The following is a 26,398-nucleotide window of genomic DNA, read 5'->3' on the forward strand; positions in this document are numbered from 1 at the left end:
AGTTTTGTTTGTTGTTTCGACTGAGTGTTGTTCTAATCAATTGGAAATATCAAGAGGAGTCCAAAACTTACATTTGAAGTGATTTGGTGTAGATTTGAACGAAGTTTGAGTTAAATTTCATAAGAGAATCAAGGAAGAAGACGAAGTCAGTTTTTGTATAATAGTGTATAATTTTGTCTAGTATATGCATGTAAACACCTCTTATACACTATTATATGCTTTTATACACCTTTATACAAACGTCTGTAGACAAATTTCTTTCACGATTTTCAGTTGCAATTGTTGTTCAAAACTAGTCCAAAGGTCCATTAAATGACTTCAAATTTTATATACAACCTCCTTATACTATTTCTAACAAGTCTAAATAACACTCGCTCCAAATTTCTCACAAAAATCAGATTAAAGATTTAAACCCGCTTATTTAAGCTTGTTCAGTGATGGTGTATTATCTTAATAATTTTATTTTCACCATCCAAATAGATTTGGTTTGTTGAACTAATATTTAGATTGGATCTTGAGCATTTTAAAAAAAAAAAACTGAATAGCAATTTCGAAAACCTATTTGGAGTTGGATGTTCAATATGAGTATATACAACTTTGAAAAGTTAAACATCGGCCACCTAGTTGCAATGTATATGCATGAGTTGTATTTATCTGTCCGAAAAAAGTTCAGTATCATTTACATGAACTCTTACATATTCAGTACTTACAGGGATAAGAATATTTCTGGATGAAAATCGGCTTCCTGTCTTTTCACAGAAAAAGAAAAAAATAGAGAGCAAGTATTTTACTCCAAAATTGGCCACAATTTTTTTTTTTTTTTAGAAATTTGTATAATTGAAAGAATGGTGAAAATAGCACGGGCTAGCCAGTTTTCGCATTGGTAATTGAAAAATAACTACTATTTTGCTGCAACACGGAAAGTCTCAGCATAATATATTGGAGATTGAAGCATATATATATGAACTTCCAGCATATTATGCTGGACCAGTATATTATGCTGGAACTCCAGTATATTATACTGGAATATTTTTCAGATAGTGAATAGTATTTTCGTTCAAATTATCTTTATATAAAAAATAACTAAATTTTGATTACTTTTAAAATGGTGGCTATTTTATAATTACCACTTATAAATTTGACTTTTTTTTTTAATTTCAACCGAAAAAATGAACAAATATATAGTGGGCTTCTAATAAACCGATTATAGGGCCGGGCTGTAATGTTCAAACCCAAAAATGGCATCGATCAGAACCACCACAAACTTTCTCGTCCGGGAAATTTTCCGTCCGTCAATACAGTTGTCAACTGTTCGATTCATCCACATCTCGCCGGCGCCATTTCCGGCGACGAGCCTTGTTGTGAGTCATCGTCTTTTACTACGCACAATCTCCTATAGTCCCGTCAGGTGCGCGGCGGCATCTGACGGCGGTGCCGCCGATGGAAAGAAGTCGCCGGCGCGGCTTGCTCAGGTTAAGCAGCTGTTAAATGAAGCCACGGAACGAGCTCAAGCTGCCGGCAATGATCCTATCCCTAAGATTACGATTGGTATTTCAATTGTCTCTATTTGAATTCACCTTTTTCCAGTTCCAACTTTCATTTACGTCCACTGAAAATGCCTGAAAGTTATATCTTGAAATGAAGTAACTGTAGTATAAGAAGTACAGTTATATTTTGAAATGAAGTAACTGTAGTGTAAGAAGTACATGGTAAATATATTTGCACTTTGGGGTTGTTTGTTCGGAGATGAGTTATGTTGGACTAATTATGCAGGTATTAGTTATGAAGGGATTAATTGTGCAGGTATTAGTTATGAAGGATTTAATTATGCGGGGCATAGTTATGCTGGAATTAAAATATAGGAATTATTTCTTTTTGGAGGTTTGAGTTGTTTGGCAACTGAAATAAAACCTGCCTTGGGCATTATTGCAACACCTTATCAATTTACTCAATTTTAATATGTGTACTGCCATGAAAAAAATAATGGTGTTATTTATAATAGTGATTAATGAAGTTTAACACTTCAATCCAACAGATGTCCAGATTCATTTTGATCTATGACCGATATGCGAACATGTTTCAGTATGGAAAACAACAGTAATATGATTTTTCCTATATGTACTATTTACTATGATTTTGTGTCCTATGAAATCCTAAAAGCACTAGAAAGGAAAAGAAATGAATTAGAAGTGTTGATCAGTATAAAACAAAAGTATTCAGAAGCATGCATGAGGGTATTTTTGTCACTTAATTGGTTTAATCCATGTATTATTTAATACACGTATTCTTATTCCATATTCTATCCTGCATAAAATAATACAAAAATTTTCATCATTATTGTATAACAAGTATTATTTTATACGGGTATAAAAAAAGAAAAAAACCTAATCAAATATTGTATTAGTTGTGCAAGATTTTATATGGAATTCAAAACATCAACCAAACATTGTGGGTGGATTTTATACATGGTTATACATGAATTAATGTATAAATAAGGCAAACCAAACAACCCCTTAGTGTTTATACCAAATTATATAATTTAACCTTAGCAGCTAAAAACTAAAGCGAGAATACACATAACTTAACCATGATTAAGCGATTGTGTGTATAAAAGTCAAATGGCTCGCATTTATTACTCTGGTCTAAATATTGGGTGCGGGTAAATTTTTGCCTGAGGTACAACCATGAAGTGGATTTTGGCACTTTTTTTTTTTTTTTTTTTGAATGAAGTAGATTTGGCACTTAAATTTAGTTGGTGTTATTACGGATTGGCCACTCCAATTAGTTATGATTGAGACATAATTGATTGATTGATATTCTTTCACTTTGTTTCTCCATATAGGGATACTTGATAATAATTATATAGGGTTAAGCAAAACTAGTGTTTTCTTACTTGCTGATTGCATATCAAATGGCATTCTGGAAAATAATCGTGTAAAGTGTAAATATATTACCTTACAAGTGATGTCCGCATGACTATGCTATAGTGGCATGACTTGGAAGTTGGAAGATAAAGTGACCGGCTTCATCAAATGAGTTTTGTGTTATGCTGAGAATGTTACTTCTTCAGTGGCTCTTTTTGGTTTTCGGTTAGGGCCTGGAGTCTTTGGTGACTTAGTCTTCGAATTATCGGGGATTCAGCAGAGTAGATATTAAGGAATTTGTATGTGATGTATAGAGCCGTAGGTAATAAGGAAATTTTTCTAGAGTAGCCACAAATGTTAAAATGCTTTTGAATGCTAGAATGGGTATAGTCTAAGCCTTGGTGGGCAGAGTTGCTCGGTACATGTGCTGTGGGAGATAGCAAGTACCTAGGGAAATAGTCGAGGTGCGCGCAAACTGGTCCAAACACCATTGTCTTAAAGAAAGAAAAAATATGTATAGCTTAATATCAGTGTCAAAGACTATGGGGATAGTGATCAAATCACATGTCGAGTAGGAGTGTAGAGACTATTGCCAAATTTGAATTTACTCTGGAGTCCCTTGTTAATTCTTAGGACAGAAGTGGTTGTAGCAGCCACAATATGAAATTGCTTAAGGTGGCTCTTCTACTCATTGAAGAGCTGAAAATCTCCTGGACTATCTGATATTCATCAAAAGCTTTCTTTTTCATGAATATTTTCTCAAAGCAAGTACTATCTTATAGACTTATAGTGACCTATAAAACATCTTTGTGACTTATTCAAGATCTTTGTAATTTGCTCTTATCATCTTATGACTGAAGTAGATAGGGTCATGGTGTTTGGGGATTTTCCTTTTTTTTGGGGGTAGGGGGGGGGGGGGGGTGTAGGGGTAGGTGGGTGGGTAGGAAAATGATAAATTAGAATGGGCGATCTCTTGTTTATTACATATTCTTTTTTTCGATATTCAAATAGATTTGGGAGAAGTGTTGCGTCTGATTAATTATTCAGCTTAGTTTTTCAGGATGTCTTGTATATTGAACAAACTGGAAAAGCTAACAATATTTGTGGTGCTCTTCTTTGTTTTGGTCCAGATCATGTTATTGTTAACTTTGCAAGAAGCGGAGGTCCTGGAGGTCAAAATGTCAATAAAGGTCTGGTGCAGCTTCTTTCAAAAGATAAAATTGCCTTCTATGGTTTCATTTTCTCTTTTATTCAAGGAGTTTCTATCTTTACAGTAAATACCAAGGTGGATATGCGGTTTAATGTTAAAAATGCTTATTGGTTAAGTGACAGAGTCAGAGAGAAGATTTTGCAAATGGTGAGCTAACACCTGTCTTTCACTGTCTATGCTTTCTCTATAGATATAACGTGGTGGTTTTGATCGGGTAGTATCTCAGTTTTCATTTTGTCCAGCTAGCTATTTGAATTAGCACTAGAATGTTAAAGTCTGTTACTTGGTTCTTCCTCCTTTACATCGCTTGCAAGAGAGCAATTTCAGCTCTTTGTTAATTACTGAACGCATATGGGGTATCTTTATGAAGTAACTGGCTCATCTATCTTGATAGTTACATGATGGTTTGAAGGGACACCTTTTTACTGTTTTCTTTTCATAAATATATGGCTTCAGAGGCTATGGAATGGTGGCAATAATTCTTCATCGGATGCTATTAACTTTCCTGCACTGATTCTAGATCCATAATTAGGTGATAAAAGTATTCCGATTAATGATGCTTATTGTAAGCGTATCTGATTACTGCACTTGATATATTGCTAATCACTCTTGACTGTTCTTTGATCAAGTACATTAGCAAATTTATGGGCTAATGGGGCAATATTTCTTTGGTTCTATTGGAAAGACTATCTAGTGAAAATGTCATTTTGCTTCTTGTCGTGCGTAATTTATTGGTGTTCACATATAATTATTGTGATCTAATATATTGCAACTCACATGTCTATCGGAACAGCCTCTCTGCCCTATCGGGGTAGGGGTAAGGTCTGCGTACACACTACCCTCCCCAGACCCCACTTTGTGGGATTTTACTGGGTCGTTGCTGTTGTTGTTGTCACATAACACTATTGCTAAGTTTTTAATATTCTAAACAGGAAAAGAATCGGATAAATAAGGACGGAGAGCTTGTGATCTCTTCAACAAAGACGAGAACTCAGAAGTTAGCCTCTTCCCTATATCTATATATGTATTTTTTAAATGTTTGCTTAGTCAAGGCCACAGAGCTGATTGTGTGCTATGATTATATTCAGGGGTAACATTGAAGATGCTTTGAGTAAATTACAGGTATTCATAAGGAACATTCTATGTATGACTGTTCCCACTTTCTATCAATTGGAATGGTAGAAGTCTATCCTTGAGGGTCAGATGATGTTTCAGTGAGTAGAGGTAATCCTCAGTATACAGTTCTATTATGAATTACTCAGTAAGCTCAATATCACAGGCTATAATAGATGCTGCTTCTTATGTACCACCGCCTCCATCTGAAGAGCAAGTGAAAAGAATAACAAAATTGTAAGTTTTGTCAAAGCAACCTATGTTACACACTTGCTATATACCAAATTGGTGTATGCAAACTTATGTTTCTGGAATGACCAACATCTTTCCTTATGCAAATAGGGCTGCTATTGGAGAGCGCAAACGGCTTGACAATAAGAAGGCTCAATCACAAAAGAAGGCTATGCGAAGAAGCAAAGACAGTTGGGACTGATTCCAAGAGTTCGCGATTGGCATGTCCGATTCTTGTCCAACATAGGCATTGGTTCTGCTATCAAATTCTCCCGGTGCTTTGATCATGTCCTTTGTCCTATTTTTATACGATACGAAAATGGTTTGAGGAATTAGTATAAAATCTATCTCTGTAGGTCCTCAGATCACAGCTTCTTGATATGACTATACAGCTAAAAGAATCTAAACTTTGTCGACCAGCCTATGCTTTAGCTGAGAGGATTACTGAAAGCAAAGGATCTTGCACTTCCTTTCCTTTCTGAAGATGTTGATATTGGATATATAGTTGACAAAAGAAGAATAAGGTGGCCACCCGTCTTTCTTTATGTACTCAGTTCTCATGTATGGATGGATACATTTCACATAATTCTGTACGAAACACTCATATTTGGGACAATGAACCAGATTCTAATTTTTAAAATCTGAAACGAGGGAATTTTTTGGCCACTGATCCTCATTCTGATATATGTCTTTTTTTATTTTTTTTCATAAGAGCAAATAGGCTTGATGATAGTAATAAAAATCAACTCGGATTTGGTAATTTGGAGTATTGTTCTAGACTAGAAGGTGATATTTCAGAAACAACAAAAGAGGTACGAGTACCGAACTCTACCAAAAACGATTAGGGGTGTGCATTCGAATCGGTTTATCATTTATTATCGGTTTATGATATCGATTTATCGATTTCGATTTCGAAATTTTCCTTATCGAGTTATCGATTTCGATTTCGATTTTTTCCTCTTCGGTTATCAGTTTATCGATAAACCAATAAGATATACTAAAAAGTTTTTTTTTTTTTTTTACCCTTATTCTATAATACCCTTTCCATTATCCTCCCTAACCCTATTATTTCCTTTCCCACATTTAAGGAATGATCATATTTAAAGCTCAAGAGAATGAAGTTCAAATTAATGAAAAAACAAAATTAGCCGTGATGATGTATTTTGTTTTTTTTGTTTTTTTATACCGTTGGAGTGTTGGTGGCATACATTTGGTCCCTTACTTTAGTTTCGTTGCATGTGCTTGTTGACACAATTTTTATGTTATAAACGGTGTTCATCTTATTTTAGCTTCTTTTTGTCCATATTAGTTAGGTGTGTTTATAGCGATATACTTTCCGTGAAATCCCGCAAATTTTTTTATTGGTGTAATCGATAACCGAATCAATAAGTCCCAAAAATCGATAAATCGAAATCGAAAAAATCGAAACCTTATTGAAACGATAACGATGAGCATATGTACAAATTAATAATCGATAAGTAATTATCGATAAGGGTCAAAATCTAATCAATAAATCGAATACACACCCCTAAAAAACGACCATTATTGTACAACATTTAATGCTATTTGCCTTCTCGAAGACCAGGAGAAGTAACGGAAATGAGGTCAGAAATTATGATTTCTGATCAATTCTGTCTATTTGTGTAACAACTATGAAAGGCAAAGTGCTATTTCATCCAAATATTTCTGACCATATATACAACTTTCATCAACTAGATAAGCACCAGCATATATCAAAATTTGCCAAAACCGAGACCGTCTAATTTTTTGTATCATCTATATGCAGAGCGCCCCAAAGAAAAGAAAATAATTAAACAAGAGAATAGGTGAGGAAAAAGACAAATGACAAACCAAAAAAAAAAAGAAAAGAATTTTCCATCCCCTAACATCATCACTTGCGTATCACAAACTCCTCTCCTGATTCTCTATCAAAATGTCTAATCCATCGACTTTGATTCTTCTCGGAACCACCCTTTCCACCGCCGCTGACGGTGGCTCCAACATGAGCAATATCCAAACCTTTCCCCACCGGCAGAAAAACTGACCGTACAATTCTTGATTTTCCGTCGAGTACACTCCGCCACCGGAAATCAGATTCAACTCTTGAACTTGCATTCTTACATATCAAAACTGCTCCCCTATGACCCAACTTCGCCACCCTCAAAATTCTACCAAAATCGTTTCTCCTACAATCCACCACCAAAAAATCTATCCCCATTAACCCTTCCATTGCTTCTTCCGGTTTTCCGACCACAACTTCCGGCGACATTCCGGCATGTTCCATGGCTTGAATATACACTATTCTTGAATCTTCGTCAGGTACTAAGCAAATATGCCTGCCACGTGTAACATGACTAGCAACTGCTAAACCAATACTTGTTGACATAACCCCACCTCTTGACCATGTTTCTACAATCATTTGTGCGTCCCATCCTGCTGCCATCGCTGATATCAACTCCGCTACGCTCGATTCTTTAAATATTTCACACTGTATAATAATCATTTAAAATCAAGAACATCAATAACCTTTTAATCAAAAAGAAAACTTTCTAGGAAAAATAGGGGTAAAATGACGGATACTTACGGATTTAACAGTATCAATATAAGCTTTAGATGCTTTTTCTGGAGACCAAACCAACTTCATTTCTCTCTTTTGGTTTCTCTATATTGGGCGTTCTGAAATTTGTTGTGGGTGTAAATGGGGTTTTTGTAGTTGGTAAATCTTGGTGATCAAGTTGTATTTTTCTTTGGGGAAAAGTTTTGAAATCTGAAATGGGAAATGAAGTATGTAATGACACGAGGCTTATATATATATATATATATGAGAGAGAGAGACAGAAAGAAAAGGAAGGTGAACGAAGCGAAGCGACCCTCTAGAAAGAGGGAATTAGGCTAAGAATAAAAGGAAGAGGTCAATTTCAAAAGAGTTGACATTCGGTTCCATGCAATTCCAACGTGGTGGTATTAGCTTTTCTGTGGATTTTGCCCTTTTCTGCTATTTTTTTCTCTTGTTTTGTATTTTGCCTTTTGACACTCCCTCCACAAATGTCCTATCCTTCCACCAAATAAAAGATTTCTAAAATAAGTATAAACTGTTTTAAAGAATAGTATTACTAGTATATTTTTAATACTGCTTTTTCCAGGTCAGCATATACGTATTTTAATATTTCTCTCGATACCTCCTATTACAAATATCGCATAATCCTACTCATTACAATTTAGACAAATGACTTATGTTTATCCAAATATGAAAATTCATATTTGAGCAACTCACTCGAGTGTATATTGGATTTAAGTCATATACTATTAGTGCAATTTAATCTAATATGACAGATAGCTACCCTAAAGAAATACTCTCCCCGTTTCAATTTAGATGAAGTAGTTTGACTCGACACGGAATTTAAGAAAAAAGAAAAGACTTTTGAAACTTCTAGTCTTAAAAGCTTAAGGGTAAAAGTTTTGCGGGACCATGACATTTGTGTGGTTGTAAAAGCTTCTCATTAAGGGTAAAATGAGTAAAATGAACAGTTTAAAGTTGAATTATTTCCAAATTTAGAAATGTGTCATTTATTTTGGAAGAGACTAAAAAGAAAAGTACCTCGTCTAATTTGAAACGGAGGGAGTGCACATTATTATAAGTTAATATCAAGCAGAGGCGGAGCCAAGATTTCAAGCTTGTGGGTTCGGGATTTTAATTGGTTTAAGTTAGTGGGTTCTAAAATAATAATTTATACATATTCAATAAATTTTTTAAAATAAATACATGGTTCGAACCAAAGTTACTGGGTTCGGCCGAACCCGCACTGAGCTATCTAGCTCCGCCCCTGATATCAAGCAACTATAAAGAAATACATATTATTTTAAGTTAATAGTGTACGAAATTTATACACGTATAAGAGACTAAAACTCTAACCTAAAATGAACTCTAACTTCATTTGTATAGTTGCGTCATATTTTGAACATTTGAAAGTACGATTACACCTTGTATAATTTAATTTTGGTCAAATTCTAATTACACCAACTAATTTTTACCCTCTCTCACTTCTCCTCTGTCATCGCTTACGCTGTTCAAAAAGAATTACTATTATTAGGAAATGGTGTTGATACAACTTAGTGATCCATAATTTCTTTTCTTTTTTTTCGTTCACACAAAAAGGAAAGAGAATGTTTGCCTATAGTGCAAGAACAAAAAATCATGTTTATATCATAATAATGTACTGGGATGAGAAAACGTATTTGGGGAGAGTGCCAAATCGAAGTTGTAGAAGCAAATGTGTATACGGAGACTGAAAAATAGAAACAACAAAATCTTTGTCTACTTCTTATTAAATGCACTATTTTGATGCAGACGTTATAAAAAATGGCACGATTTTTTTCGTAAAATGACAGCTCAATCTTTGCTTGTTAGTTGTTCCCATTTACTGTTTTCCTCGTTGCTCAATTAATGCTCTTCTGCCTGAAACCAGCAGAAGAACAGGTACCAATTACCAATTTTCTATCTTCTAATATGTGAAATATTCTTTTTAGACAGAATATATATATATATATATATATATATATATATATATATATATACTCCCACAATTGTGACGTATTATAACACAGCCTTACCCCTCCTGAAGCAGGTAGAGAGACTGTTTACGGTAGACCCTCATCTCATGATACACATAATCAAAGCAGTAAGAAAGGAAATATTATAGTGAAAAATTCATGAAAAGAAGCAATAACAACAACAAGATAGCAATCAGAGGCGGAGGCAGGATTTGAAGTTCATGGGTTTGAGAATCTAATTTGTTTAAGTTATTAGGTTCTAAATTAATAAGTTATACATATTCGATGAATTTCTTAAGACAAATATATAGTATGAACAAAAGCTAATGGGTTAGCTGAACCCGTAGATCTTGTTCTAGCTTCGCCTTTGATAGCAACAAATTATAACCAACGCATAAGCAACATCAGGTAGTTACAATAAGATTATTTATTTATTTATTTATTTATTTTTGCATTCTGAGTCAAAGATAATTGAAATATATGTATATACGGCAAATCTAATTTGAGTCGAACACAATGAATACATGCATAAGACGTGGAAATTAAATTTTGGATCAACACTATACTTGGGATGATACAAGGAGGATACATCCTTTTTAATCACATTTGCTAATTGTATATAAGCCATCATGTTGACTACTATTATTAACCTATTTGAATTGAGCCTTGGATTGGATAGAATAAGAAACAAAAAAATAAAAGAGAAAAAGAAAATATCACCGCGTACGTAGAATCAAAATACTCAAATAGGATATGGCTGTTAATATTATTCTGTTTAAAATATACAAAAAAAATATGACTTTGTCTTAGCAGACAATTGCGTTTGACTTCAAATATATCTATTCATTCTTCATTGGACGGCTAGATTGCCACGTCATTGTACTTTCTCTTGTCCGTTGATTATACCGTACTTCAAGCTCAACATGTAAAATAAAAATCATTTAACGCATTTTTAATTCATCACTCTATTTTTTTACATTGCAAAATATTTCTTTTAAATATTCCTCTCCCAAACTTAAAATAGTATATTATTCAAATTTGTTATTGTAATGGAGGGATGATTCCTCATTGGATGATTATGGAGGACTTGAATTTGAAGTTTATGAGTTTTGAATTTGACATTGAATTTATAACTCGTTTAGTTACTAGGTTCGCAATTGAATATTTATACATATTTAATTAATTTTTTAGTATAAATACAAAATTTAAGCCAAAGTTGATGAGTTCGTCAAAACCTGTAACTAATATTGTAGCTCTGCCGTGATGATAACTTAATTTACGCTCACAAAGTCAACTTTAGTGAAAGTGAGAGGTTACGAGATATGAAGTCCACATCTTTTCTTTATTTACTAGGCTATTAGCCAAGGTTTTATAATGATTATTTCAGTGGTTGTACGGAAAATATAACAGCTCAAGCTTATCCGCGTTATTTTAATTAATTCAGCAGATAATCACAAGTGTATATGAGTTACGAGTTTACACTCAACATATTTACCACATGGTCAAAGAGATAATCTCAATTTTTGTTTTTAAAGACAAGTACTATATTTTTGTGTAGAAATCCAATCGATGTTTGTGTGTGTCTACATAAGCTATTATATATGTACAACCACTAATTTTTTTTTTGATAACCGTGGTATTTGGACCAGCTTGCGCGCACCTCGACTAATTCCTCGGGATACCTGCCACCTTCCACCAGCAACAGGTACCAGGTAACTCTATCCGGTAAAGCTTGGATAGATGGGAAGAAATCACCTAGTATTTTTTGTCTCCGCTGGAATTTGAACCTGCACTTATTCTGTTCTACATACATATGATTTCACGACATATAATTGACACCGATCTCAAATATTTCAGTTTTTGATAAATTATATGTGATTCTTTTCCTATAGTGAAACAAAATTCACGACTGGCAATTATACAATGTGTTTATAAGCCTTGCTGCTAACGATATAATTAACATGCTTTATATTTACTTAGTTAGCAACTTATACTTAATCAACATAAAATGATTATACTTGGTGGGAACTATAGTTAGCAAAATCACAGTGGTTTTTTCGTACATAGGTAGTAATGCGTCCATATATTTTGTTGTTGATTTAACTTTTCTGCAGTATATATATATGTGTGTGTGTGTGTGTAATGTTAAGTTTGCATCTATTGTTACAAAACAGATATAGACTTTAATTAGTCATTGGCACACTCTACACATTGGGATGAAACCCATCCCACTCCATCGAGTCACTATCGGTTTGCAACTTGCTTCAAGACTTCAACTATGAGAGATTAATCATTAAAAATGAAAAAATCTTTGTAACAAATTTAATCCGTTGATGTGATTCTCAACACTTTTTAGGTAAGGGGTTAGGTGGGGGAGGGATATGGTGATAGTTGCGTTTCGAGGTGGAGCTAAGATTTGAAGTTTATCGATTCTAAATTGGCGGCATTAGGTGTTAGTAACTAGATTCTGAATTTAATTTTTATACGTACATATTTAATAAAATTGTAATATAATATAGAATTCGGAGTATATTTACTAAATTCGACTGAATCGAACCAGCACTTAACCTTCTAGCCCTGCGTGCTGAGCCAGAGTTTCTTAAGCAGCCCGCAATTAGAAGTTGATGTAATGATTGGAATTAGAAGTTAATTAGGTTACTAAATTATCCGAAAGAAAAGGACCTTATCATACAATAATTACACTAGTTGTAATCTTTATTTTATTTAATTGGATATGCACAAACAAATGAAGACAGTACTAACAAACACGATGTAATTGTAATTAAACGCGTATATATAAGCCAAGTTTACCATGGTTTCCGTACTTATAAAATACTCCTATTGTATTTGGTTAGTTATTGGTTGTAACTCTATACCATATAGTTCATAACAGTTTAGTTGACTAAAAAACATCTGATTGTTTTCAGCACACAGATTTGTTTTCGGAAAATAATGGCAGATGATAATTAATTAAATAGCCATATATAGGAATTTAATTGGTTCTTTGCAAAGTGCATTCCTATGGGACCCAATAACCCAGCAAGTAGTTGGGCTCATGTTGCACAACTTGAGTTTTTTTTCTCTTTTTTTCATGAGTAAGGATCTGAAAAGAGGAAGGGAGACTTGTGAGTATTCAACTAACATATGTCTAGAGAAGATGCAATTTACGGGTTCATCTGAATCGAATAATTTTGTTTTAGATTTTATAAAGTATATGTTAAAAAGTTCACTAATTAAGTACAAATATAAAATTGCAAACCAAATAATCCAACGTGTTAATGGTAAAATTTTGAATGCTAAATGTAATATTCAAATTATGAATTCGGAAAAGGGCGTAAAATACCCCTATCGTATGGTAAATGGTTTATAAAAGACCTCCGTCCATCTATTCATCTGAAAATATATAGGACGTTAATTCTATTATCAAATTTGCCCCCATGACTAACGGAACTTCATGTGGGCCTCTCATTAAATGATTTAGCGTTCTTTCATTTGTCCACGTGGCTCAGTGGGGCTGACATTGTATTTGGGTAATTTTCGACCCATTTACCCGTTTCGACCCACTCCTTTTACCTTATACCAACTCTTTTAACCCTATACCCACAGAGAGTGAAGAGAATGATAAAAAACTTCATTCGGTGAAGGGTCAAAAATAACCCTCTATTATGCGAAAATGATCATTTATATCCTTCGTTATACTATTGGTCCATCATTACGCCCGACGTTATAGAAGTGATGCAAAAATACCCCTCCTCCGTTAGGACCATCCACCATGGCAACTATGGCAACTACCATCTCACGTGGACTGGCATTTCTCTGAAGTGGATGCTACGTGGCATCCCACCTCACCGTCCCAACCCCATTTTACCCCTCCCCTCACTTCCTGTTCTTCTACCACCATTCCCCCCTCCATCCTATCACCACCCAAAAATAAATGTATAGATGTGAAAGTAAGATATGTTGTTTCATGCCAATTTTACTAATTTGTCCCAAAAATTCTTCTTGGTTTCTTGGTCAATTTAGTCTTTCGGATAAATAAAATCACAAGCTCACTTTCTCATTGTTGATCTATGGTAAAGTTCCTCAAGACTCAAAACTAAACTTCCACTTAATAAGATAATAGTAGATCGATTGTGTCTATCACAGAAATCTTTTAAAGCATCTGTGAAGTTGAAGACAGTAGGGCCTCCAGAAATTTCCAATATTCTCCAGTGTTCGGACATGGTGTCTCCCATTTTCTTTTTTGATATTTCTCTGCAAAAGTCCTTTCTTTTACTTCCCCGTTTTAAAAAAATTCCTGTTGCTCTGCCTATTTTTGGTTTATTTCTAATAAGTTACTGATAAGTATTAGTTTATATTATGGAAGAAAAGTTAAGCGGGATATCGTTGGTTGTTCAAGAATTAACCCCGTCTACTCTTGATGGCATCAGGAGAACATTTTTTTTTGGCTTAAGGAGAACATATTAACAAAGTTTTGACAATGTCTTGAAAATATATATTCTGCCTATTTCAAAAGAAATTTTTAAGGGAACATGAGTTGGCAAATATTGAGGGGGAATGGACTATGTTCAAGATGTTTGTCAATGCGGTGAATGAAAAATAAAGAAGGAGGTCTTAAGAATGGGGTTGGTATGAGGTGGTATGCCACGTGGCATCCATTTCAGCGAAATGTCAGGTCACTTAGGATATATTGCCATGGTGGAGGGTCCAAACGGAGGAGGGATATTTTTACACTATTTTTATAACGTCAGGGGTAATGGTGGACCAATAGTATAACGGATGGTATAAATGATCCTTTTCGCATAGTAGAGGGGTATTTTTGACCCTTTATCGAACTTCATTTCATACCAACAGAGAACCATTACAAATGCAGCATTACAGCATTTACAGAATTACAATATATGAACCAAATTCATAAAAATCTGCAAATTACAACATCGACAAAATTACAAAATAACCTAACTACACTACATCATCTTGAAAACTAGCACCAACACAAAAACATCCTAAGAAAACACAATAAACCACTTCATATTTTGTAGTTTATCCTCCATCCTAGCGACCTTCTCTAAGTTTGCTGAATGAATTCCCTCCACCTCTTCCATTATTTTTTCCATTTTCAGTCTTTCAGCAGAAACAACATCTTCCAAGTTAGCCACCATCCTCTTCAGACAATTTCTTTCAACTTCCACTGACTTCAGTGAAGTATTCAAGTTATGGATTAACATCGTCACATGTGATGGCATCTCTTCATCCTACCATTCTCAAAAACCACATGAAGCTTCCTCGTAAAAAATAAGGGCATTTGTAGAATCGACGGCCACCGTTCAAATGAGTCTTAGCCACAAAATAATTTGCAATTAAACCACAACCACAACGACGCGACGAACCAGAAGAGACAGAATTTTCAGACATTTGAATTTTTCGTTATTCAATAAAGGCGGAACTTTTACATCCAACCACAAGATTCGAAGGAAAAAGACAAGATTTAATTAGTTGAAAAGAGAAATTTTGGGGAAGAAGAATCGGGTAAGCAACCTGATGATCTAGGTTCTAAACTGGGGAAGAAGACGAGAAAAATATGTGGGTATAGGGTTAAAAGAGTGGGTATAAGATAAAAGGAGTGGGTCGGATCGGTTATATGGATCGAAATTACCCGAATACAATGTTAGCCCTATTGAGACACGTGGAAAAAATGAAAGAACGCCACATTATTTAATGAGAGGCCCACATAAAGTTCTGTTAGTCGCGAGGGTAAATTTGATAATAAAATTAATGTTCTATATATTTTCAGACGGATAGATGGACGGAGAGCTTTTATAAACCATTTACCATACTATAGGGGTACTTTAAGCCCCTTTCCGTTATGAATCTGCCTCTGCTTCTGTCCAAGTAAAGGAGACCATGAATATCGAACTAACAACGGTCGTGTATCTCGCTGGTACTACTAGACTATGAGTAGTTTTGATGGTAGACAAGTTGAGCTTATTTTGCCATATCTATTTAGGTTTTTCAAGTCCCATATTGTTATCTAGGCAGTCATGAAATAGTAAAATTAGTTGAAAGTTAGAGTAGAAAAATCTGAATTCTTTAGGATTTGATATTTTCTAGTTTATTCGATTCATGTCAAGTTAGAATTTGTGGTCAATTTCATATAGTAATATGTTTCCTTGTTTTGAGTTAAAGTAGGTTTCTTACTATTATAGGTGGGAGTATTGCTAGTTATTTTCATGTGCGGAAATTTGTGAAGAATGTCGATAGTAGCAAAATATTTTCCTTCAAATTGGTATAAGAGGCTTTACGATCTTGATAGAGAATCAAATCATCATTTCCATGGCCAACGAGCGGCTCTAGCCAATAAGTGATGTCGGTCTGACCATGGATTATATTGGCAAAATTATAGATAATTCTCAACAAAATTAAATTGTCCGGTGAAAAGTGTCAAAATAGATTTAAGAAAAAAATATCAAGTTTAAAGAGGTGCAAGCAAATATGAACTAGAGGAAGAAACTCTTCTCTAAAAGTTAGAGAGAGGTTAAAAATTTAGAAGTTTATTACAAGTGAATCAATAATTTGAGAGCCGATAACAAGTACATCGGCAATTGAGTATTAGCGACAAAGCGCATCAACAGGAGTTGAAGACAAGTACAACATCGGATGTTGGTGACAAAGTACATCAATGAGAGTTTAAGACAAGTGCTTTAACAAAATTAGATGATGGTGATAAAGTGCATCAATAGAAGTTGGAGACAAATGCTTCAACAAAATTGGGTCTTGGAACAAAGTGTATTAATTGGAAGGTTGGAGAGAAAATGCTCAAACAAATAAAAGTTTTAGAGAAAATGCTTGAACAATTGGAAGGTTAGAGAAAAAGTGCTTCAACAATTGAAGGTTGACGAGAAAGTGCTTCAACAATTGAAGATTGATGAGAAGTGTATTATCAACAAATAAAAGTTGGAAAGAAGTGCTCCAACACAACAACAAAAAAGTCAAACGTTGCAGTAAAAAAACTAAATTATAGAAGAATGTTGAAAAACTAATTCAAAGTTGGAGTAGGAAAACTTGAATCCTTTAGGATTTGATATTTGTTCTTTTATTCAATTGATGTCTAGTCAGGATTTGTAGTCAAATTCATAAAGGACTATGTTTTTCTGTTTTGAATTTAAGTAGATTTCCTATTATAAATAAGGATATTGTTAATTATTTTTATTTGTGAAATTTGTAAGGAATTGTAGAAATTATTTGAGATTTCTAATAAAGTACTTTCATTCAAAAATTCATGTTTCGTTGGCAAATGAGATGAGATTTATATATCAGCATGATGCGATAAAATATGTTACGTGTTGCAATATGAAAATGGCTAACGTTAATGTTGTTTTGTATCATTTGCTGTCTATTTATTTAAAGAATAAATATTTGTCATCAGATAATATGTAGAAGTACTCGAAAATGGGATATTAAAAAAAGAGTATTTGAGAAGATCGACGTCAAAAAAATTGTTTTTTATTTTAGTTGTGCCACAGAAATTGTGACACAATATGAACTAAAAGATATATAATCTGTATTCTGAAATAAAAAATGTAAAATTAATAAAAATGAAACAAATAAATTCATGAGGTATGGTTGGCGTGGACTAATACAAACAGAAAGTACTAAATCAAAAAGGAGACTTTTGGAGTCAACTTCTAATGGAGTAGGAGTAATAAACTCGATAAGATTAACAATATTAGTCGAGTAGTCAATAATGTAATTTATCAAAAACTAATAAGTATCCAAGAATGAACATATGAATTAAAATTTTAAGAATTTAAACTATACTTAATATACTATTGTTTACCCTCAAATTCGGATAACAATTAAACTTATATTATGGTTTTAAGGATATGTGATTTCGTCCAATACCAATATATAAGCAAGAAAGTAAATGAATAAATTAGAGAATAAAATAAATCAAACCAGTATGCTAGCCAGGTCTCGACCTCTACTAGAGATAGTCTCGAGGTGGAACAATAAGAACAGTAAAAGATAAAGCAACTCTGATGAACAGTAAGTGAAATAGCAGGAAAATAACTAGTGTGTATATTCTTATCAGTGAACAATGATCCTTACAAATGAATGGGATCCCCCTTTATATAATAGAGGAATCCTAAATAAGGTACACTTCTAATTATAGTAGGAAACCATATTAACATCTGATTAACCGCCGTTGATTGATACGTTCCGAGATCCACGCCACGATCTTCGACCAATCGCGGATATCTTGCCTTTTTCATTATAAAGCTATACTGATGTCACTCGGAGTCGGTTGTACTTAGTCTCGACTGCTGCTGGCCTCGGTCTCGACGGACACTTTGATCTTTGGACTCGATGCCTCGTCTTCGAGCTCGGGTCTGATTCATTACGAGGTTATCCCCGACGCAACTCCCTTGTCTCAATCAAATAGTAAAATCGGGTAGGCCCGATTTTGATCATATACAGTTAGTCCCCTCGTTTCTTAGAGTGTAATGAGAAGAAACGAACTGAGCCTTCAATTTTGCACCTCGACCAATAATGATGTCACCCTCGTGACGTAAGTGACGAAAGCGACTGAAGCGTTGCGTCTGCACATTTCTCAAAGTCATTAATTGGTGCCAGTTGATGGTCGGCCACTAGTGCCACGACAAACATTATAAACAGACCATCTTCACAATTTTTCCAAACTTTACTTTCAAAATTTCTTCTAATCTTCAAAGCACTCCTACTTCCCTCAAGTTCCTTAATTCTGCAAATTATTTAGACCCCGTTCGCCAATCTTCTCTTAAAACAACAAGTTTCGTCTTCTTCTTTCTTTGAACTAATATAACACTGGCGAAAACATCAAAAACCGTTCCTCAAAAAGAAAAAGCTTCTTCATCGCGGTCGGCCGGTGATAAAACGCCAGTGGAGCCACGCATCGAAGAGTGTATTCCTGGGTCATGCGACCTTTCTTCTGATTTCAAAATTGAAAACCGTCGTCTGTCCCTAGCCGATGCGAGTCGATGTCGGGATATATATGCCCGATAACTGAGGGCAACCTAAAGCATGTAAAAAAGGATTGCCATTGAGAAGGAAAAGAGGTGGTGATCCCGACCCCTGAAGAGGACATCACCACTCATGTGAAAGGGTTCTTGATTGTTTACACTTACCCTTTTACGTTGGGTCATGTTGACCCCGTTATCCTTGATTTCTGCCGCCAATACCAAATAACCTAAGGCCAGAGTCATCCTTCCTTCTAGCGCATTATTATTTTGCTCCGATTCTTCGTGAGCCAAGTCGAGGGGATGCCTTTTACCCTCGACCACCTTATTTGAATGTGCAGCCCCCGTCTCTATCGGGGAGGGTTGATAAGGCTTCAGTGCCGGGCCACCAAGGTGTTGTTCTCGAGCATAGATGAGGACAAGGACTAAGGATGGATGTTCCAGTTTGTCCGAGTGAGGACTTCCGACATAATTCTGGCCGAGAAGATGCCGTTCCCTGAAGAGTGGAACATGAAGCGTAAGCACGAATTTGTATATAACTTCCGTCTACCATTTTGTTTCTTTTGTCTTTTCGCACTGACATCATTTCCTATGCTACATCGGTTGCTTGGGTGTCCGGTGCAATCCTGGACCTTGAAGGCTGGGTTCGGAAGCTAGCCTCGACCTCTTCATACTCCGAGCGCTGTTGGTGTGATTTGGCCAAGGGCCGATGGGAGGCTAAAACTTACGGTAAGCTTCTCTATTGTGTTTGATGCCTTTATGTGAAATGTGTCTTTTTTATTTTTACTTGATTTCCTTTTATGCAGATCTCGGGGATGTTGCCGAAATGAGGCCAGCCCCGCCTGGGGAGGAGGTGGTCCCGAAACCGCCTAAGGATAAGAAGAGGAGAAGCGTCTCGCCTTCAGATACTCTGAAGCCTAAGAAGAGCCAGACTCGTAAGTTGAAGAACGGCTCTGCCGCTCTGTTTGCCGACGTAGCCCAAAGGCAATGAGATGAAGAAGAGGTGAGGGAAGATGCTGACTGTGAGCTAGTGGCTCGAAAGAGGGGAAGCGCCGAGGCTTCTAAAGCAGCCGAGCCAGTGATGGTCGAGGAGGCTTCGGACCGAGGAGGTCTCGGAAGATGGTCCGAGCAAAGTCCCCGAGTCATCGGGGGCCGAAGATGTCTCCCGCCGAGACGAACAACCGGTGAGTGTGCCTGAAGGGTCCAGTTTCGAGGCCCTTCGAAATGGAGAGAGTGCCCCAGGTGACTTGCTTGGGGAAATCAATATTGACGATTCGCTTCCCGGCCCTATATTTTTTCTGAAGGGCAATTTCGGGAGGCACGATCCATGGAGACCCCCGAAGTGGGAACTGCCCGCGAAGGGGATGATATCTTCCGTGGTTGCTTCACGGGGGTCGATGACGTCTCCGACCTGGACGCAACAATCATTTTTGATGAGGCTCAGTGACTCCTGAACCAAGTAAATTTCAGCCCTGGTTATTAGGTTTATGTTTGTTTTTATTTCCTTTTGTCTGATTTCCTTCCCTTCTCCATAGGCTGTGACGCTTCATCGACAGGCATTTTCCAAATCCTAAGCCGAGCTGAACCGGTGTGAGGCCGATCTCAAAAGGCTCACGGAGGAGAGAGATGCCCTCAAATGCCTCTATGTGCAAAAAGAGGAGGAGATCAGGGACCTCCGAGCTGAATTGGCAACAGCCCATAAAAAGCTGACCGATCTCATCGAACAGGTAATGTAAACTTTCAGGAGCTTGACATATCAATTTGATATTGGTGACTAACACTTAGATCCTGCAGGTTCAACAGATGGCCGAGAAAATCGAGCAGCTTTGCGAGGAGGCAGAGATAAAAGAGGTAGAGACTTTGGGGTGGAAGCAGAACATGGACCACCTCGCCTAAAAAAAAGATACGACCCGAGCCTAGCTGTCTTCGGTTGAGCGTCAACTCCAAAGTGTGAAGGAGGAGAGCTTGGCCCGAGCCAAGAAAATTGAGGATCTCAAATCTCGGTTGGCCGCTGAGCTTGCAAAAGCCACATCTGAGGGGGGAAATAGTAAAGGCAGAGGCGGTCATGGGTGTCTACCGAGCCGATAATGAAGCCGCTAACGCTCGAGCAAAGGACATTTCCGATGCTGCTGAGATTCGGTTATCCCGTGTTGCCGGTCATGCTAAGTGCCAGTCTCGTAGAGAGACTCTTGAAGAGATTCATGCTCGTGGCTTTGATCTCACATCCGATATTGAGAATGCGAAAGTGTTAGAGGCCGAAGCCGAAGCTTTGCTCTCTGATGACGATGAGTCCGGGAGCGCAAGTGGATCCGAGAGCGGAGAAGATGAAGATGAAGCTCCCGGGGAAGATTAGTCACTTTGTAAATACCTAATTGGTCTTTTATTTTTTTCTTAGATTTTTGTGTAAGGTCCTTGTCAGTCCCTTTTACATTTTTTTGTCCATATATATAAAGAAATTTCTCTTTTGAATGCCTTCTCAAATTTTGTTTTCAATCATGTTTCGTGCCTTGTAAAATTTTAGCACATTTTATGCTTTAAACAATATGTTCAAGACTTTGGTTTTAAATAACTTGATCGAAGCCATAACAATAATGCTTTTATAGTCGGGCTCGAGTGAAACCTGAATTTGGAGCAAAAAGGACCCTTTGGTTTGTTTTGAATGATAACGGACCCTCGATATGTAGTCGAGTAGGTTCTTATTCGAATTCGAGATAGCAGGACCCTTAGGTTCGAATCGAGTAAGAACGTGTTCTCGAACTCAAAGTGTGTTGGCCCTTAGGCTCTTTGAATTGGGCCGATACGGCCTCTAAAGGATGCTATTGTTTCCCTCTTTTGGCTCAAAGACTTAGTAAAATTTTCTTATGCCTTAGCATGTATTTTTTGTACCCATTGGCTTTTTTAGGGTTTAGTGTTGATCGAAACCCCTTTATTTTTTGTGCCTTAGCACAAGTTTGTATTTGAATAATTCGATACCTCTTAAGGTTTTTCGATTTTATCCAAGCCCTTTGATTATTTTGCCAAGGGTAGCCACTTTTAACTGGTTTTTAAAGAATTCGAAGGCCTATTTTAATCGCGGGGTTCGGACGTCTCCGAGCCGTATTAGTTTGGCCGTAGCCTTTGGGTGTGACTCTTGGTCTTATTTTCCCAATAACACTTTGAACTTGTTCGAAGTGTTAGTCCCTGAGAATGATGGCCTTAGCCTATAAATCTAGGTATATATGATGGCTATTAATCTACATGGACACGGTTCATTCGACCGTTTGGCCCATTACAAAGTTTCCCTATCGAGACCCTGCTAACACAAAGCATCTTCTTTGAAAACATAACATCCAAGGGTGATGCCCCCCAGTATTCGAGGTTGAATGTAAAGAAGCCTCGGATACTGTTGAATTGTCCCAAGGTAGCACATATAATCGTTTCCTCATTAAAAACCTCGCCGGAAAACCCATTTGGGATAAAAACCGATCTAAGGGAAAAAGAGTGCAACGCGTGCTTTAAAACCTAAGGTCTTCATGTTGAAGAGCTTCTCGATGTCTTCGATCGAACACCTGCAATAAGTTAGTATCAAATACAAATGGAAAGGGAGAAAGTCATACCTTAACAATAATATCGTTTGAGGAGTGATATGTTCCAATTGTTTGGTAATTGTTCGCCATATATTGTGCCAAGTTTGTAAGATCCCTTTCCGTTGACACCGAGGACCTGATATGGCCCTTCTCAATTTGGGCCGATCTTCCCTTTCTTCGGGTCACGAGTATTGAAGGTAACTTTTCTCAGAACTAAGTCCCCTATTTTGAAGTGTCAAAGATTAGCTCTTCGATTATAGTATCTTTCGATTCGCTGTTTCTGGGCAGCCATTCAAACGAGGGCGGTGATCGCAACGGACTCAACCTTAGGAAGAGTGGGCGCTAATACTTTTACCCAATAGTTGTATCGGGGTCAATTTCCACAGGGATCTAGAAAGGGAGTTGGATATTTGCTTAGTCTAGAAATGTGTGTTTGCTTCTAATTGATCTTCTATCATTTTTGGGTTTTTATGATTATCAACTACAATTTAACAACTACTAATTATAACTAAATTATGCTAAGATATTAATTCTAGGTTGTATGCAAGATAGAGAAAGACACTAGGGTCGTGGCATTTACCTAGGTGGTCAACTAACGAGTAGAGATTCCTAATACAAGAATGATGATTATGGGGCTTATGCTATAACCGTTGCACGATTGCACTCACTCTCACACCTCTCGGTAGAAAGAGTGATTTTGCCCAATTGACTCTCTCGAGACCAATTGGGTAGGCCAACAAGCCCAAGCAACTTAGGGTTCAAGTTGGGTAATTACTCTCTCGAGGTTTTACCCGTTAATTGGGACTACCATTCTCATGGGTCCATCCCAATTCCTTGTTGGGTTAATTTTGGAGTCATAGACACTGTTTCTCAAGAAGAGTCAAGACCCACTAAGCTAGACTTAGTGTTTGCAACCACCAAATCCTAGTTAAATCATAAAATTAACCCAAATAGCAAACACCCAACATCATTCAAGCATTAAACAATCACACCCATTAATTACCCACACTAGGGTTGAGCCACAACCCTAGCTAATGGGTTTAGCTAGACATAATAGCAACAGAAATTGAAGAAGTAGTAGATAAAATCAACACATTAATTAACTAGAATGTTAATCTACAAGAATCCACGATAAAACAAGATGAAAATGCCCAAAATAGGCTAAAACTTGAGTCTCACGAGTGCTGCTGCTATCTGATATCTAATTCTTGACCTAGAAATAATAAAATATTCTATTTATACTAGGCTAGAAAAATTGGACAAAAATACCCCTGCGGGGCTGGCGCAGACCGCGCAGAAATGCAGCGCGGCCGCGTAGGGGTCTTGGCCTTCGATCATTCACTTCTGAAGCTGGGGACGCGGACCGCACAAAAGAGGTAGCGCGGCCGCGCAGGCTAATGGGCGCGGACCGCGCAACAATGCAGCGCGACCGCGTGGACTCCAGCGCTGACCGCGCAGAAAGGAGCGCGGACCACGCATGGAAACCCTTGAAATGTATACTCTCTGAATCTCCTAGCGCGGCCGCACAGCAAATCAGTACGGTCCGCGCTAGGTCCTCTTGTCCCCACTTCAATGATTTTTGACACTTGAGCAGGTTTCACTCCGTTTCGAGCCGATTCTTGACTTTCGTCATCTTGTCGCTCAAACCTGCAATCAAGCGCACATTGTAAGCATTCTGGGTCTATTTTATGACAATTCATACATAAAGCATAGGCAAGTATGGGCATAAAACATGTTAAAATCACAGTTATCAACTCCCCCAAACTTAAACCTTTGCTTGTCCTCAAGCAAATAAAAGAAGACCCACCCCTAAAAAGGAAACATCCAAGTAATTCCAGCTTATCCTAAGGAAGCCTCATCACGCATCAATTGGGACTAACAATTGCCCTCAATACGAATGCATCATTAACACATTTTATCTTTTAAGAACTATGGATCGAATGTGACACGAGAGCATCAAGGGTTGACTCATTTCATCAAGGCGCTTTTCTCAAATACCTTGGTCTTTGTGGAACCCAAACTCACACATCCTCAACTCTCCCTAAGCGAACCTCACCTTTTAGAGTAATGACACACAACCCGAGGTTGATGGATTTTTCACTCATTTCTCTCACAAAGAAGGTGATAAGTCCAGCTTTAGGTACCATATGCTTGCCCCTTATGTAAGTATCCACTAATGTAGGCTTCCCTCAACTCAAGATCATATAGGGCTTTTGAGGAGTCATTGTGAAGGCTTTTGGGTGAAGGTAGGACATGTTTTTGTTCATTTAGGTTCAATCTTCCCTTTAGCACTTCTTTTGATTCATTATGGCATACTTTTTGACTCATTTGAGTATTTCACTTCTTTCAATTCTTTCAAGGGGTTAGAGAGACACATTGTCACTCTTTCTTTTGCAATTCAAACTTTTCTCCTTTTTCTACTTTTACACAACCTTTTCACTTTGTTTTCTTTGAATCCCCTTTTCCGGTTCTTATTCACTTTTGTATTTCTTTTTGTCTTTTTCTCTTTTTCATTGCCTCCCTTTTCTTTTTCTTTTGTGCCTCTTTACCGCATTGAAGCCTTTCTTGTCTCAACCCCCCAAACTTAGGTATTTTCCATTGCTCAAGGGAAGATTTGGGTGCCAAGAGAGGGTCTCACTGAAAACGGGTATAGGCTTGTAGCTTTGGTTCATGAAAGAAGAAGGTTAAGGCTCAAAAGGGTTGAACTAGGGATCATTTCATTGGTAGGTTATGGAAATTGTTCAAATTTGGAAGTTCGGACCAAGGAGGGCCTATATTCACTTCTCAAGTCAAGTTTCACCTATGATTTCGCCTCAACGAACATTCAGGGCAAGTTCTAGACCATCGGCTTGGAGCTTAGACTCACAATTCAAATTCTCACCACACACACTCAGGGTTTGCTAAAGATATCGAGTTGAGAGCCCACAACGACCTTAGTTCCAATTCAAGCGCACAATGGCCCCACACGACCATATGATGATTGTTTGGTCAACACAAGAGTCTCAAGGCCACAATTTTCACCATCCTAAACACAACATTATGTCTTTGACCATGGGATCAAAGGCGAATGTGTTAGGCCCAAGTGAAGCTTGCCTGAGGTCCTCTTAACTACAAAATATTGAAAATCAAAAGAAGAAAAATCAAAAATGGACTCAAACCCTTAAGAAGGTTGTCACGCCATCTATCATTGGGAAGAGCCACCCGGTTCGCACAACACACTACCCTTGGAAAGAACCGTGGCATTAAGAAAACCAAGGCTTATTGAAAACACTAAAACTAAAACAAAAGGCTACGAGCCTCACTACTAGGCTGAAAACGAAAAATTTGAACGAAAATAGAAAAACCAAATGAATATGTACAATGGGGAGTAGAATATACAACGGGATGAATATATACATAAGAGTCTAAAAGTAGCCAAAGTTAAAAGTTATATAGAGGCCAACTATTTAAAAATTAAAGACAATCCAAAACATAGACTAGAAATGAAATAAATATATACAGTCATCCAGTGTATCAGAATCAAAATGGTAGGGCGCAACCCCACGAATAAAAGCTGGCATTGTCCCCAATGCCAACTAACAAGATAAGCTCAAAAACAGAGTAAAAGGATATAGAAAGGCCCCTCAAGCCTAGTCCACATGCGTGGGGTCTCCTGTCGTCCCTGGATCCTCTGTAGTAGCCGGGACCTCAGACTGGTCTCCGACCTGCTGCTGCTGTGCTGCTGGGACATGAGCTGGATCAAGGACAGGCTGAACCACCGGTGGAACACTGGATGTACCCTCATGAACCTGGGCCACCTCTATCATAACTCCCTCAGTGCTAGGGAGTTTCCTCTTCGTCCTCGGCCTGGGAGTCTCCTCCTGCTGC

At 37.1% G+C, this 26,398-nt stretch overlaps 2 protein-coding genes across 2 annotated transcripts; one reads left to right on the forward strand and one right to left on the reverse strand.

Annotated features, from left to right (window-relative positions):
* Positions 1,189-6,084, forward strand: LOC109231203 (peptidyl-tRNA hydrolase ICT1, mitochondrial). The gene is made up of 7 exons (XM_019396786.1): positions 1,189-1,548; positions 3,995-4,054; positions 4,139-4,221; positions 5,007-5,071; positions 5,163-5,196; positions 5,354-5,424; positions 5,530-6,084. Exons 1-7 carry the CDS (start codon positions 1,239-1,241, stop codon positions 5,618-5,620), a joined length of 714 nt encoding a protein of 237 aa, XP_019252331.1. The 5' UTR covers positions 1,189-1,238; the 3' UTR covers positions 5,621-6,084.
* On the reverse strand, positions 7,010-8,221 carry LOC109231204. Its single transcript, XM_019396787.1, has 2 exons — positions 8,003-8,221; positions 7,010-7,906 (listed from the first exon to the last, which is right to left on the reverse strand). Exons 1-2 carry the CDS (start codon positions 8,060-8,062, stop codon positions 7,310-7,312), a joined length of 657 nt encoding a protein of 218 aa, XP_019252332.1. The 5' UTR covers positions 8,063-8,221; the 3' UTR covers positions 7,010-7,309.

The sequence above is a fragment of the Nicotiana attenuata genome, chromosome 8, assembly GCF_001879085.1.
Source record: "Nicotiana attenuata strain UT chromosome 8, NIATTr2, whole genome shotgun sequence".
Taxonomy (NCBI): domain Eukaryota; kingdom Viridiplantae; phylum Streptophyta; class Magnoliopsida; order Solanales; family Solanaceae; genus Nicotiana; species Nicotiana attenuata.

What these genes read in the sequence shown, in the direction of transcription:
- LOC109231203 (XM_019396786.1), top strand. Translation starts at nt 1,239, where the DNA reads ATGGCATCGATCAGAACCACCACAAACTTTCTCGTCCGGGAAATTTTC. An exon ending in ACAAAGACGAGAACTCAGAA is followed by an intron (nt 5,072 to 5,162) that starts GTTAGCCTCTTC and finishes GATTATATTCAG; the next exon opens with GGGTAACATTGAAGATGCTT. An exon ending in ATGCTTTGAGTAAATTACAG is followed by an intron (nt 5,197 to 5,353) that starts GTATTCATAAGG and finishes TCAATATCACAG; the next exon opens with GCTATAATAGATGCTGCTTC.
- LOC109231204 (XM_019396787.1), bottom strand. Translation starts at nt 8,062, where the DNA reads ATGAAGTTGGTTTGGTCTCCAGAAAAAGCATCTAAAGCTTATATTGAT. An exon ending in ATATTGATACTGTTAAATCC is followed by an intron (nt 7,907 to 8,002) that starts GTAAGTATCCGT and finishes ATTATTATACAG; the next exon opens with TGTGAAATATTTAAAGAATC.